The 17,079-nt window shown below is 32.7% G+C and overlaps 1 protein-coding gene across 1 annotated transcript in view; it reads left to right on the plus strand.

Moving 5' to 3' along the window:
• Positions 1-17,079, plus strand: part of LOC136043871 (5-methylcytosine rRNA methyltransferase NSUN4-like) — a 69,784-nt gene that overhangs the window by 27,522 nt on the left and 25,183 nt on the right. The window contains exons 3-4 of the mRNA XM_065728838.1: positions 6,205-6,450; positions 12,285-12,468. Of these exons, the coding sequence (XP_065584910.1) occupies positions 6,205-6,450; positions 12,285-12,468 (430 nt within the window). The remainder of the gene's footprint in view (positions 1-6,204; positions 6,451-12,284; positions 12,469-17,079) is intronic.

Raw genomic sequence — 17,079 nt, forward strand, 5'->3', positions numbered from 1 at the left:
TTCTCACTTGACGGTTTTTGTTTTCAAAAGTGTTTTTAAATTTTCCTTTACTATGAGCTGAAGCAAATAAACCAGTGGAAGATTTTTGTATGAAGCCGAATGAAACTGTTTTTAGGACTTCTTGGGATTCCCAGTTCTCTTAGCTAAATCCCCTGAAAAATTCTCCCTAGGACCCTTTGTCACGTTTCTTGTCAGTTAAGTAGTACTTTTTGCGAAACTATTCTTAATTTGTTACTGAGATCTTGCACATCGATAAAATCTAATAAGAGCTTACCTTTCTGTATACACACGTTAAACTTTCCCTGATTGCCCTTCTTTTATCGAACATTTTATAATTGTGACCAAAATTATATGAATCAAATGGATATTCAACTCTGTTGTCGACTTAACATACTTAATTCAAACATTTTTTTCGTTAGAAGCTATTTTTCATGAATGCCACTCATTCCATAATTATGTTCTCCTATATTTTGTAGCAGTGGATGACGACATGACGTCAACCCACTTCAGGTATTACTTAGGCTGCACAGCCCTAAGGTACGCAGCCATATAACTTTGGCGTCGCCTAGTTTCAATTTATTCTTGTCTTTTCTATAAGATTCTTTAATAAGTACCCCCAAAATAAGAACCCCTACGAAGTCGAAATCTTCGCTTCCATGTGTCTGTGAAGTTTGGGTCTTGTATGATATCTAGATTATCAAAAGCGTGTATCTGCAATATATTAGAGCCTAAATTAGTTGGCTATCTTAGAATTGCAATTCCCCCACATTTTTATCGTCTTCAAGGTATCTAAATACCAAATAATTGTATCTTTTTAAGATTGCATATTACTTTAATCCAATCTCTTTTCGCTCTTAAAAGGAGCACTAGGACTTTCAATTTCCAGTGGAATGAACCTTCTGCTAAGTTGTAACCACCTCTACTATGCTAAGTGGTCGAAAGAAATATATATATATATATATATATATATATATATATATATATATATATATATATATATATATATTACTATAATTACTATAATTCTTCATGGGATTTTCAGATATGGCGATTCCATTGGAAAGGTTTATTCTATCTGACACGATTTTGTGGGGCGTAAGACTATTTTTGGAATTCACATGATTTTTTTACAGACTTTTGTCAATGAACAAAATAATAGTACATTTTCCTGAATCAGCTTCTTTCTCAATTGACTTTTTTTTATAACGTGTTTGAAATTTTTGTTACTATGGGCTATGGTTGTTTCTGTGCTAGGTTTTCCCTTAATATAAAAACCTCAGGACTGCATAAAAATGGATTACAAGCCAAAAACTTTCGCAGGTACTATAAACCTGAAGACACTTTTTGAGGCAAGAAATTCCAGGGTTTCTGATCAGAGATCCCAAGTAGAAATTTATCAGCGAGAGTCCAAATATAGATATGCTTACGAAATCAGGACGTTTCATAGGCAGGGGTCTTCTTTTTTCTTATTGTAGCACCATGCTCCTTGGGTCGCAGATATCAACCGTAAAATTGTTTGAATCGCGAAATTGTTCATGGAAAAGCATCTACAATCGTCATAGCAATGAGCGCATCTGTTCCTGGAGCAGACAATCAATATTATTTAGCCGAAATGCAGAAGTTGCATGGGGCTAAATTTGACAAATAATATAAAAAATTTGGCCTTGCACGGCAAAAGATAGTTCTTGAGGGCCTGCTCAGTTGTCGAGATAAAAACGGGAGTACTTTTGATATTTAAATGCTTTACTTTCTAATAGCATAATGCTACTGAAGAAAACAAAAAAACATGTTTCTAGAAGCCAATTAGGCCCCCTCGGATCAAATTTTGAGATATCCATTTTGTTGAGCATAGTCGAAAACCAAATAAATAAGTGTTTGAGGACGACTTATTCCCCCACAGCCCCGGGGGGAGGGCTCCAAGTGATGAACTTCGCCCATTGTCAAACAGTTCGTGGTAACGAACTGTAGTAAGGAGCGACCCGGCTCAATAGTAAACGAAACTCTACAAAACGGAGTTTCGATACTAAGAGATATATCAAAAGAATCGGATTTGTATGCTGATTTTAAATATATAAGTTTCATCAAATTTAGTCTTTATCATCAAAAGTTACGAGCCTGAAAAAATTTGCCTTATTTTAGAAAATAGGGGGTAACACCCCCTAAACGTCATAGAATCTTAACGAAAGTCACACCATCGCATTCGGCGTATCACAGAACCCTATAGAAAAAATTTCAAGCTCCTATCTAAAAAAATGTGGAATTTCGTATTTTTTGCCAGAAGACAAATCACGGGTGCGTGTTTATTTGTTTCTTGTTCTTTTTCCCAGGGGTCATCGTATCGACCAAGTGGTCCTAGAGTGTCGCAAGAGGGCTCATTCTTACGGAAATGAAAAGTTCTAGTGCCGTTTTTAAGTGATCAAAAAAATTGGAGGGAACCTAGGCCCCCTCCCACGCTCATTTTTTTCCAGAAGTCAACGGATTAAAATTTTGAAATAGCCATTTTATTCCGCATAGTCGAAAGCCATAATAACTATGTATTTGGGGATGATTTACTCCCCCACAATCCCTGGGGGAGGGGCTGCAAGTTACAAACTTTTACCAGTGTTTACATATAGTAATGGTTATTGGGAAGCGTACAGACGTTTTCAGGGGGATTTTTTTTGGTTTGGGGGGTGGGGTTGATGGGAGGGGGCTATGTGGGAGGATCTTTCCTTGGAGGAATATGTCACGGGGAAGAACAATTCAATGAAAAGGGCGCAGGATTTTCTAGCATTACTATAAAAAAACAATGAAAAAATAAACATGAAAACGTTTTTTCAATTGAAAGTAAGGAATAGCATTGAAATTTAAAACGAACAGAGATTATTACGCATATGAGGGGTTCTAAAAATACTTTAGCATAAAGAGCGAGGTATTTAGGAGGAGATAAATACCTCGCTCTTTATGCTAAAGTATTTTTAGTAATTTCAACTATTTATTCTACGGCCTTTTTGATTCAGGGGTCATTCTTAAAGAATTGGGACAAAACTTACGATTTAGTGTAAAGAGTGAGGCATTAACGAGGGTACAAACCCCCTCGTACACATAATAAAAATATAAGAATATAAAAGTTTGTTACATAAGTTAATTCTTAAGTTACGCATATTTTTTACTAATAAAAACGTTCGTTAAAAATTAAAAGTTCTAGTAGCCTTTTTAAGTAACCGAAAAATTGGAGGGCAGCTAGGCCTCCTTCCCCACCCCTTATTTCTCAAAATCGTCTGATCAAAACTAAGAGGAAGCCATTTAGCCAAAAAAAAAATTAATATACAAATTTCATTTCAATAATTTATGTGCGGAGAGCCAAAATCAAACATGCATTAATTCAAAAACGTTCAGAAATTAAATAAAAAAAAAAAAAACTAGTTTTTTTAACTGAAAGTAAGGAGCGACATTAAAACTTAAAACGAACAGAAATTACTCCGTATATGAAATGGGTTGTCCCCTCCGCAATCCCTCGCTCTTCACGCTAAAGTTTGACTCTGCCACAATTCTGCTTTTTAAAACGATTAAAAGCTTTAGCGTAAAGAGCGAGGCGTTCTTCTGTTCGTTTTAAGTTTTAATGTCGCTCCTTACTTTCAGTTAAAAAAACTAGTTTTTTTTATTTAATTTACATATAGTATTGGTTATTGACGAAGTATAACGATATTTTCAAGGGGTATTTTTATGGTGGTGACGCGAGGGGGATCGGGGGTTACGCGAGAAGATCTTTCCAGGGAGGAATTTGTGATGGGGGAAGAGAATTTCCATGAATGGGGCGCTGGATTTTCCATTATTATATAAAACAACAATGAGAAATTAAATAAAAAAACAAGTTTTTTCAACTGAAAGTAAGGAGCAAGATTAAAACTTAAAACGAACAGAAATTATTACATTTTTGAGAGGGTTTGTCTCCTCCTCAATACCTCGCTCTTTGCACTAAAGTATTTTTGGTAAATTCAAAAGAGTTATTTATTCTAATTAAACGGCCTTTGTGGTTCAGGGGTCATTTTTAAAGAATTCGAACTTTAATGTAAAGAGTGAGGTATTGACGAGGGGGTGAACCCCCTCATATTCGTAATAAAAATGTACGAATATAGAAGTTCGTTACCTAAGTTAATTTGTAAGTTACGTATACTTATTACTAATAAAAACGTTCGTAAATAAAATTAAAAGTTAGTCGCCTTTTTAAGTAAACAAAATAATTGGAGGCAACTAGGCCCCCTGCCTGCCCTTTTTTCTCAAAATCGTCTTATCAAAACTTTGAGAAAGTCATTTAGCCAAAAAAAGTAAAATTAATATGCAAATTTCGTTTTAATTATTCATGTACGGTAAGCCAAATTAAAATCTTCATTAATTCAAAAACTCTCAGAAGTTAAATTTAAAAAAAAACAAGTTTTTTCAACTGAAAATAAGGAGCAACATTATAACAACAAACAGAAATCATTACGTATATGAGGGCTTTCGTCCCCTTCTCAATACCTCTCTCTTTATGCTAATATTTTTTAATAATTTCTAAAGAGCTATTTATTCAAATTAAACGGCCTTTGTGGTCCAGGGGTCATTCTTAAATAATTGGAACAATTTCAAAATTTAGTGTAAAAAGCGAGATATTGACGAGGGAACGAACCCCCCCCCCTATACTTAATAAAAATAGACAAATATAGAAGTTCGTTACGTAAGTTAATTTTTAAGTTACTTATATTTATTACAATAAAAAATTTCGTAAATAAAGTTAAATGTTGTGGTGGTCTTTTTAATTAACCAAAAAATAGGGGGGGGGGGACTAGGCCCCCTCCCCTGCCCATTTTTTCCTCAAAATTGTCCGACCAAATCTTTGGGAAAGCCATTTAGCCAAAAAAAAAAAAAAAGTTAATTCGCAGATTTCATTTTAATTATTCATGTACGGTGGTCTAAAAACCACACCTGCATTAATTCAAAAATATTCAGAAATTAAATATAAAAAAAACAATTTTTGACTGAAAGTAAGGAGCAACATCAAAATTAAAAACAAATAGAAATTATTTCGTATATGAAGGGGACTGTCCCCTCCTCAACGCCCCGCTCTGTACGCTAAAGTTTGACTTTTTCTAACTCTACATTTTAAAACAATAAAAAACTTTAGTGTAAAGAGCGGGGCGTTGAAGAGGGGACAGTTCCTTTCATATACGGAATAGTTTCTGTTCACTTTAAGTTTCAATGTCGCTCCATACTTTCAGTTAAAAAAAACTTTATTTTTATTTAGTAGTATATTGGAGCTAGAAACCTCTTCAGTATATTCCTCTGATAGGCTAAATCTGATGGTTCGATTTTCATTCAGATCGCTTGACTATTTGGGGCTGTATCCGCCCTTTTTTGAAATAGGGCAAATAGTCTCAGGCTCGTAACTTTTGATTGTTTATATTAAACTGGATAAACTTTATAAGTTGGAATTTTTATAATTCAACTCTTTTGGTGTACCTATTGATATTAAAACTCTTGCATGAACTCTTTGGACTGTTTGATCAAATGCATGAACTGTTCGATCAAAGGCATTTAGGTTTATAATTAACATAATCCATAAATTTGAATATTCAGAAGCTTGATATCCTGAAATTCTGATAAGGACGAAATTTTATATTTGGGTTTAAAAGAATGTTAATTTTCAGAAATTATGGCACTTAGCCCAGGCCTGTTCTTTTATTAATTTTTGCCTCCTAGATAAAGCACGGATTATGCCTATCAAATACATTCATATACAGTAAAAAAAGAAATATCGATATAAAATACTGAAAATTACCGCAGTGTTATTTGAGTATAAAGCATGTGCTACAGCTATATGGTAAAATCACTAGGTTTTATGGTAAAAATACTGAAAATTACCACAGTGTTACTTGAGTATAAAGCATGTGCTACAGCTATATGGTAAAACCACTAGGTTTTATGGTAAAAATACTGAAAATTACCACAGTGTTACTTGAGTATAAAGCATGTGCTACAGCTATATGGTAAAACCACTAGGTTTTATGGTAAAAATACTGAAAATTACCACAGTGTTACTTGAGTATAAAGCATGTGCTACAGCTATATGGTAAAACCACTAGGTTTTATGGTAAAAATACTGAAAATTACCACAGTGTTACTTGAGTATAAAGCATGTGCTACAGCTATGTGGTAAAACCACTAATTTTGAAATTTTCAATTTAGCTCGAAGGCTGCATAAACATTAGCGATGAGTTGATAAATGTTGATGAAAATGAAGATAGAAATAAAGATTCCACAGAAGTCATAGAAAAGAAAGGAATCTTTGCAGTTGACACTGAACCAAGATATCAGGCTATAAATGATGATGATAAAGAAGAGATGGATATGAATTTTGGGAGAGTAATAGTTCCTTCAAAAGGTCAGGACTTCAGTATTTTGATGGACTACCTTCCTGCAACGAAAATCAAGGTACATTTTTTATTACCCTAAGTTTAATGTACTCTGTAGAACGTACCCAATGCACAGAAATACAAAATATGGAGATTAAAAAACACTGTTGCGTGGGAACATAGCTATAGGCTCTGGAACATTGGTCATTTATGTTAGAAATAGTGAACCTCTGTCTACTTTAGTAAACTGCGTGTACATTAATGCTATGACTATTAAGACAGCTTAGGACTACTTGAAAAAAATAAATTTGTAGACATGGAATGGGGAATTCTTCCCCCTTAAGGCTAGTAATGATCCGTCACCTGGCGTAATTAAAGTGCCGTGTCTTAGAGATGACCTTTTGTGTCTCTAACCCCTCCCCTCAGGAAATTCTGTCATGCCCCTCCCCTCGCAGAAGTGTCATGTGTATATCTACATTAGTTTTTCATTCATCCTTTATTGGGTGCCTTGTAGAAATTATTTCTGCCTTCTACAAAATCAATGTTTTTCTAGTTAAGCACTGTTATTCTCTTTTATAATACTTTTTGCAAGGTTTGAACCGAATTTTGATCGAATTCCCATGATTACCATATTTTTTATCTCTTCATGTTTAATTTAATGTTAAAAAGATTTGATAACTTCGAGACCAGTAGGTCTTGATGTTGTAAATGACTTCTTACCTGCTTGAATAACTTAAAATAAATAACCAAATTCAATAATTTCAAATAAATAATTCAAATAAAAAACCTCAAAAAATAACTTCCAATAATTAACCCAAAGTTATAAAAAACGCCAATCCATAAAAATGTTCTACTTGCTGCTGCATTTGTTAAGACTCTACAAATATTGTTTAACTTATAGTTAGGACATAAATTTACGATATAAATTACGATATTAATTATCTCAAAATAAAGAACTTCAAATAAAAAACCTGCAAAAATAAATAACCAAATTCGATAATTTCAAACAAATTTACTATTATATACTAATAAATAAACTATTATATACTAGTAAATAAACTATTATATAAATAAAATAGTTTTGAATTCAAATTTCAAAAATAAATAACCAAATTCAATAATATCAAATAAAAAACTTCAAGTAAAAAACCAGCAAAAATAAATCCCAATAAATAACCCATAGTTATAAAAAACTCCAATCCATAAAAATATTTTACTTGCTGCTGCATTTGTTATAATGAAATGTAAGGAAATTCAATAATTTCAAATAAATAATTCTAATAAATAACCCAAAGTTATAAAAACGCCAATCCAAAAATACGTTTTACTTTTTACTGCCTTTGTTATAATGAAATTCGATCATTTCAAATAAATAATTCCAATAAATAACCCGAATTTATAAAAAAAAGTCAATCCATAAAAATGTTTTACTTGCTGCTGTATTTGTTATAACGAAATTCAATAATTTCAAATAAATAATTCCAATAAATAACCCGAAATTACAAAAAACGCCAATCCATAAAAATGTTTTACTTGCTGCTGCATTTGTTATAACGAAATTCAATAATTTCAAATAAAGAATTCCAATAAATAGCCCAAACTTACAAAAAATGCCAATCCATAAAAATGTTTTACTTGCTGCTGCATTTGTTATAACGAAATTCAATAATTTCAAATAAATAATTCCAATAAATAACCCACAGTTATGAAAAACGCCAGTCCATAAAAATGTTTTACTTGTTACTGCCTTGGTTATAATGAAATTCAATAATTTCAAATAAATAATTCCACTAAATAGCCCAAATTTAGAAAAAATGCCAATCCTTAAAAATGTTTTACTTGCTGCTGCATTTGTTATAACGAAATTCAATAATTTCAAATAAATAATTCTAATAAATAACCCAAAGTTATAAAAAACGCCAATCCATAAAAATATTTTACTTGCTACTGCATTTGTTATAATGAAATGTAAGGAAATTCAATAATTTCAAATAAATAATTCCAACAAATAACCCAAAATTACAAAAAAAAGGCCAATCCATAAAAATGTTTTACTTGCTGCTGCATTTGTTATAACGAAATTCAATAATTTCAAATAAACAATTCCAATAAATAACCCACAGTTATGAAAAAATGCCAATCCATAAAAATGTTTTACTTGTTACTGCCTTGATTATAATGAAATTCAATAATTTCAAATAAATAATTCCAATAAATAGCCCAAAATTACAAAAAATGCCAATCCATAAAAATGTTTTACTTGCTGCTGCATTTGTTATAACGAAATTCAATAATTTCAAATAAATTATTCCAATAAATAACCCACAGTTATGAAAAACGCCAATCCATAAAAATGTTTTACTTGCTGCTGCGGAATTTTTTTAATGAAATTCAATAATTTCGAATAAATAATTCCAATAAATAACCCAAAGTTATAAAAAATGCCAATTCATAAAAATGTTTTACTTGTTACTGCCTTGGTTATAATGAAATTCGATAATTTCAAATAAATAATTTCAATAAATAGCCCAAATTTACAAAAAATGCCAATCCATAAAAATGTTTTACTTGCTGCTGCATATGTTATAACGAAATTCAATAATTTCAAATAAATAATTCCAATAAATAACCCACAGTTATGAAAAACGCCAATCCATAAAAATGTTTTACTTGCTGCTGCATTTGTTATAATGAAATTCAATAATTTCAAATAAATAATTCCAATAAATAACCCAAAGTTATAAAAAACGCCAATTCATAAAAATGTTTTACTTGCTGCTGCATTTGTTATAACGAAATTCAATAATTTCAAATAAATAGTTCCAATAAATAACCCAAAATTACAAAAAACGCCAATCCATAAAAATGTTTTACTTGCTGCTGCATTTGTTATAACGAAATTCAATAATTTCAAATAAACAATTCCAATAAATAACCCACAGCTATGAAAAACGCCAATCCGTAAAAATGTTTTACTTGTTACTGCCTTTGTTATAGTGAAATTCAATAATTTCAAATAAGTAATTCCATTAAATAACCCACAGTTGAAAAACGCCAATCCATAAAAATGATTTACTTGTTACTGCCTTTGTAATAATGAAATTCAATAATTTCAAATAAATAATTCCAATAAATTATCCAACTTTATAATAAACACTAATCCATAAAAATGTTTTACTTGCTGCTGTATTTGTTCTACCGAAATTCAATAATTTCAAATAAATAATTCCAATAAATAACCCACAGTTATGAAAAACGCCAATCCATAAAAATGTTTTACTTGTTACTGCCTTTGTTATAGTGAAATTCAATAATTTCAAATAAATAATTCCAATAAATAACTCACAGTTGAAAAACGCCAATCCATAAAGATGATTTGCTTGTTACTGCCTTTGTAATAATGAAATTCAATAATTTCAAATAAATAATTCCAATAAATAACCCAACTTTATAATAAACGCCAATCCATAAAAATGTTTTACTTGCTGCTGCATTTGTTATAACGAAATACAATGATTTCAAATAAATAATTCCAATAAATAACCCAAATTTATAAAAAACGCCAATCCATAAAAATGTTTTACTTGCTGCTGCATTTGTTATAATGAAATTCAATAATTTCAAATAAATAATTCCAATAAATAACCCAAAGTTATAAAAAACGCCAATTCATAAAAATGTTTTACTTGCTGCTGCATTTGTTAAGACTCTGTAAAGATTGTTTAACTTATAGTTAAGGATTGGCCTACACTGTGTAGCCTAAGAAATTCATGCTTCTTTTACCAATAACATTCTTTTAAAAAAGCGTAAAGCTAAATACTGACGGAAAACGGACTTTATACCATAAACCTTCTTACAAAAAACCCTAGCTACCTCATAACATTCTTTTTTTATAACGGGTTAAAACCATTTTCTTTCGCTAAGGACTCTTTTTAACATAATTACCAGCCACATTATAGTCACATTTCTGGATAAATTCCAAGTTTGTGTAGGATTGAAGCTTTAATATTGCATTCTTCGCGTAATTGGGTAATTCGAACAGTATTCCACTTATAGACGTAAAACTTACGATTAAATTTCTCTTTCACTTAATTAGAGTGAAGAATTCAGATATAAATTATTGTTTCATTTGAAAAGATGGAGGCTTTCACCTCTTTTTTAGTTATTTCTAACAAAAAAGTCGATCTCGGAAAATATTTGATAACGTTCAACTTTACTTTTCATTTCTACCAAAAGATTTTTGTTGATGTGGATCTCGGTAAAAAGTCGATCTCGGTAAATATTTAATAACGTTCAGCTTTACTCTTCCTTTCTATCAAAATATTTTTGTTGATGTGGATCTCAATAAAAAGTCGATCTCGGTAAATATTTGATAACGTTCAAGTCTACTTTTCATTTTTACCGAAAAATTTTTGTTGACATGGATCTCGGTAAAAAGTTGGTCTCGGTAAATATTTGATAACGTTCAACTTTACTCTTTGCTTTTACCAAAAGATTTTGTTTTTACGCTAAGAGCATAAAGATGTATGACAACAGATACTAAGTACTCTTCACTCATTCATCGATCATTTTTGCAGAATTAATTCTTCAGTTCAGTTCAACATATAGCTCAATAGACAACATAAGTACAAGGAGTTTTATTCTTCTTATGAGACATAGTCAGGCGCATTTCGGCTTTTAATTGATTCATAGGCTTTGTTATTAATATTAAATTTGATTAAAAGCGCCACAGATTCCAAAAAATGATAAAACCAACCCCGAATGGTCAGTTGTACTTTATCTCTAGCTGTAACAATTTGGCCTTTAGTCAGGAGTCCTAAACGTACTATTTAATCCTTTTACTAGGTATTGATCATGGATCAGTAGTCCATAGTCTTGCTTCCCAGGCCTTTCTTGTTCCTATATTGACCTCTCGACAATATGTATGCAGAAGAATTTTATATGCAAAAAATTGACCATGAAAAATGAATATATGCAAAAAATGAATATATGCAAAAAATGAATAGAACTTCGTCAACATATTAATCGTAGAGTAACTTCGGATTGCACAGTGTTAGCAGGATAAAATTACTTTTATCAAAATCCTACAAAATCGATTGACATTTTTGTTAGCGCCATCTGTTCTCTGTTTAAGTGCGAAAGAAGCTTGCTTAATTTTAAGTCTCTGTGGTTTACGGAGCATGCAAGGGGATACTGAAAATATACAAATGCATTTGCATACGGAGGTAAGGGGTGGAGAAGTCTTCAAACTCTTAGTTATTATGCAGAGGAAGGGGGACGGGACCAGGGGCAAACTGGCACCACAACAGGGTGCCAAGTTTGGTGTTTGGAGAGTGACTAAGGAAAGGTTATTCGAATGTCGCAAAAATGGGGACCAAGAAATTTACCACACTTATATCGTTTTTTGGATATTTCTACTAGATATAAGAACTGGGAATTCGTCCCCCTTGTACCCTAACTATGGCATGAGTGTCATTTATGCTTTCCTAGGTCTTAACCTCATTATTTACCTTTATTTGAAAACCCCTTTTTTTTTTTTTTTTTTTTTTTTTTTTTTTTTTTTTTTTGTCCTGTGGTGGTGCAGTGGATTTGCACCACTTTTCATTAACTCTTCATTTGAAAGTGAGTAACGGGATATCAAACACTTTGGAATTATAACCTCTCCACAAAAGTGGAGTTAAAAGCGGGAGTACCTTCTACTTGATACCATTCGAATGTTTCTGCTAATTTTGTACGGGGATCATCAAGTGCCTGGTCTAAATCAACGAATTCATACCGCAAAGTCGCTTTCAAATTGCATAGCCGTGACTCGGGCTCAGTTCACAGCCGGTAGTTCATTGAGTGCTGGGACGTTTTCATCCTTCCATAAAAGGAGTAATCATTTTTTTTAGTAATATTTTTATCCATTTTAAGGGAGGTGAAAATTCAGCTGAGCCTCTGGATGAGATGAAATACTTCCAATCATGTTATGACTATGAAGTAAAAGTTGTTAAAGGAAAACCAATCAGCTTTCCTGCTATGTTGAATGTTTACACAAGAGAAAAGGGAAATGACGAAGAATTACCTGAGCCTAGACATGGTGTTTTAAATACTTCTGGTAAGTATCTAATTTCTCTAAAATAAAACGTTGTCGGGGTGCGTATAAAAGATGAGGCTTGTAGATGACCCCTCCCTTCCAAAGAAAAATATGGGTTAAATCATTCTTTAAAAGAGAAACACGAGATAAAATTACTGGAACTCAAACATGATAAATGCTTCTTCTATGTATCTTAGTACCGTTGTAATAGCAAAATGACGCTCATTATTCCTTTCGAGGTAGACTTCAAGACTAACCACTCTCGAGAACATTGACTCCCATTCCTTTTGAAGACAACCAGTTATTTTGACAACTCTCACCCTAGGGTGGCAAATATGTATGTTCGCTTAAAAACACGTGTTTTACTACACGGTGCAAAGTGTTTACTTAAAAGAAGACTTTTCTTTGTGTCCTTGACGCTCAAGAAAACAATTTTAATTAAGTCCATGAAATAGAACTGATCGAGAAACTAATTTTAGCCATGCTGTTTAAAGAATGAATGCAAGCTAAGAGAAAAAACTTGATCATGCTTTCTATATTACGTCCTTTCTATTCAGTCCCAGATTTTAGCAATTGGAGATGGAAACTGACCGAGAAACTAATTTTTGCCATACTGTTTAAAGAATGAATATAAGCTAATGCTTCCTATATGACATGCTAAGATCATGCTTTCTATATGACATGCTTTCTATTCTGTCCCAGATTTCAGAAATCGAAATTTGAAATTGATGGAAAAACTAATTTTAGCTATGCTGTTTAAAGAATGAATGTAAGCTATTAGAAAACACTTGATCATGCTTTCTATATGACGTGCTTTCTATTGTGTCCCAGATATCAGAAATCGAAATTGAAATTGATGGAGAAACTAATTTTAGCTATACTGTTTAAAGAATGAATGTTAGTTAATAGAAAAAACCTGATCATGCTTTCTATTCAGTCCCAGATTTTATTACTCTTTCATTGTTCTACGGTTGTGACGGGTCTATTTTGCAACGCCAAAACATGCAATAGACTCTTCGGGAAACCAGTATAACCCCAGAGTTAGGAATGATATAATGGCGCGTTCAATAGAATTTGCCGTAATTAGAATTCAACGGAAAAGACCCTGATTGGTTGGAAGTTATGTCATGCAGTCACTTTCAACCAATCAGAGCCCTTTTCAGTCGACAGCCCTGTGAAAAGTAAATGTATTAATCTCTATTGGGTGCGGGTTAAATATTGTATTGAGTTAAAGGGAGGTTTGTAGAAGCCTACATACGACTTTTTCATCCTCTTTTCTTTTCATTATTTTTGGCCCCAATCCTTGTACTTTTGTACACAATATGTATAATCCAATCGGTATCAGCAAAGTACAAATTATATGGTAGTATTAACAAAATTTGGCTGAAGATTGTGGTATTTCTCTCCCTTTATAAGCAACCTTTGCTCATAATAAGTGTTAACCTCACCCTATGCTGACATTAATGAAGTATTTCCTGTATATAATTTTAATTAGTTAATATCTGGTCAACTCTCTAATCCTTCCGCTTAAAATATTAGATTTCTTTTTTTTCCATTTCTCTGCTGTAAAGTATGACATATTTGTTAATATGATTCCATTTGAATACATTAGTCAGTCTATAACAAGTTTTAATAAGATTTTATAAGAAGGACCTAAAGAGAAATGTACGCTGGGGTTTTGCCCTCTGCGTATTAAGGTGGCTGAGCTTGCAGAGTCACATCACTGACTCCCACCCCAAGCCAAAGGATTTGCCATACCAGGACTCGAGCCCATGTCAATCTTTTTTTCTTCATTGATGAAAGTTTTCTGATGTGCAACCAAAACAATATGATAACACATTAATAACAACCTGAGAGGTTTAGTTAATAACTCAATTTTGAACAAAACAAAAGATCAAAATAGTTGCCCTCTGTGCTGAAATTATTATTTGCCATATTCTACTGAAAATATTAAATTTCTTTTTTTTTTGTTTCTCTACTCTAAAGTGTGACCTATGTGTTAATATGATACCATTTGAATGCATTAGTCAGTTTATAACAAGTTTTAATAAGGTTTTATTAGAAGAACCTGAAGAGAAATGTACGCTGGGGTTGTTGAAAGCATGATCAATTAAAAACCCTCTGCGTGTTGCGATGGCTGAGCTTGCAGAGTCATATCACTGACTCCCACGCCAAGCCAAAGAATTTGCCATACCAGGATTCAAGCCATCACCCCGATAGACATCCATTCAGCTAGGGCTGTCCCATCTCGAAGGACCTTGAATAAATTCTCGCCGTTTCTTTAAAGATGGCATTAGTAGTACTCCGTGCATAAAATTTCAAACGATGACGCCATTGCAAAGAACTATATTATGTGACCTTGAATCTTAGTGCAGGTTTTTTCACTTTAGTGTAAACAAGATTTTATTATTGTTCCTAAAAATGTCTTGTTTTTTTCTTGCCAGATAGAGTGTATTTGTAGGGAATTTTATTGCGTTAGAAAGATGAAGTTTTAAGCTGAAGCACTCAAAGTTCGTGTTAAGAATTAACATGTCGGATAATCTTCCATCGAATACGACATGCGGAGACTGGTTTCAACTCTTCACCGGTAACGTTTTTTAACTTGAGACTCGTTCTGGCACACCGAAGAAGTTTAAAGACCAAAAATGTGACACATTTGTCAAATTCTTGAATGTGACATCGTGATCAAAACCCATGTCAGACGCTCGCAGAACTTAGGAAAACGTCAGAAATAGATGAGTAAACACTTTTAGAACATTATAATGATCCAGAAGCAATGACGGAGAGGGGTGGGTGAGTTGAAGGGGCTTATTTAAAAAAAGGTGAGAACTTGTTCACTTTTTGTTTTAGATTTTATGCAATAACTTACCAAGTTCACTTTTTGTTTTAGATTTTATGCAATAACTTACAAAGATCATTCAGAAAACACTTTTCTTTTAACAAGGTAATGGCAACTGGTTTTTTTTTTTTAACCCTTAAGGATTTTTATTGTTTTTAGAAGGTGGATAAACTGTCACAGTAATCTATTATGTATACATTTGAAGAAATTGAGAACGCAATTACCTTAAAAAAAGTATTTAGAAAAGCTTCCTTGTACAATTCCCTTCCATCTTGACAGCGCTCCAGCGTATTCTTCACGCGTTACACAAGAAGGTTTGAGTGAGTTGATGAGGCTTGCTGCGAGAACTAGCCCTATTATACCTACGATATAGCCCCATTTGTCCCTAAAACGCAAAGAACAGAGGAAAAGGGTCTCTGGATTTCTTCAAAAACGGTCAATAGATTGCAGCTCCGCCTGTAGTAGTGTATCAACCTTGATTAAGGCTATGTTGAAAAGTTGGTATAGAAAAACGAAATTTTAATGTAAGAATTAATAAGAAAATAAAGAAAATTCTGCGTATTTTTCTGTGTATTTGATATTTAATATATTATTAATTATTAACATATTATTAACTCACTGTAGTTTTTTATAAAACAATTCAGAATAAATCGTATTAATAGTAGTTTAATCATAGTATCTTAACGCATCTCCTCGTATAATATATTTTAATCCATTAACATTTTAATGCATATGTTTAGAGTAAAACGTGATAATGTAATAACAAGTTAATGCGTAGTACATCGTTATAGTAACGGCTTAATAGTAATTTTTTTTCAGTCCATTCTCTAAATTTATCCAAAATCCTTAAAATTTATGATGGTTTGCAGAAAGGTATGTACTTCCAAAAGTGTATTTTTGAATTTTTTTTTTTTTTTTTTTTTTTTTTTTTTTTTTTCTTTATTGAGAGAGTGCTTTGTAGTTTTTGATTTTTTGCTTCGAAAATGAAAGAAGATAAAATACCTGAAATTTTATTTTTGGATAATATGCTATATATTCATTATGTTGTTGTTGCTACCAAATATTGTAGAAAAAATATTGGATGGTGCACACGTAGCGTCGTTGGGGGAAGGGGGCACTTGCGCCCCTCAGTAATTTGGAGGTAAAAATTAAGATACACCCATGCCCCTTGACTATATGAATGTAGACCCTCTTGCCCCACCAATAAGGGAGATGTGGCAGCCCTAGAGAGCGTACAGAGAAGAGCAACTAAGCTTTGTGCCCCACACCAACAGCTTCCCTAACCTGAACGTCTGCATCGCCTGAAGATACCCACATTGGTTTACCGGCGGCACAGAGGAGATGTCATTTTTGTCAAGAAAATGCACCAAAACAACTTGGCTAACTCCATTTTTACTCCCTCCCTTGCCACCATGACACGACGCCACTTAATGAAGCTGCACCAGGAGCACACCAGACGCAGAATGGAATGGAATGGAAGTACCAGTGGGACGCCACACCCCATCACACCCACTAATTGTGTCACCTCTTCAATTCAACAGCGAGATGTTCTACAGGAGGATGCAGTCCACCTTATCTCGCTGTAAATGCGATTTAAGGTAATTTAAGGTAATAAATTTGCGGAGCTACGCCCCTGAGGTGCACGCACGTAAACAACAGCTCATTGTATGGCAAGAACGAATTCTATATTCATACAAGGGGCAAAAGGGTCCATGTTTTCTTTTTTTTCTGATTATTTTGAGAGGTGCAAACGATCTTTTTCTTTTCATAAAATTTGCTCAATTAATTCCAAA

This window comes from Artemia franciscana, chromosome 2, assembly GCF_032884065.1.
Source record: "Artemia franciscana chromosome 2, ASM3288406v1, whole genome shotgun sequence".
Classification (NCBI taxonomy): domain Eukaryota; kingdom Metazoa; phylum Arthropoda; class Branchiopoda; order Anostraca; family Artemiidae; genus Artemia; species Artemia franciscana.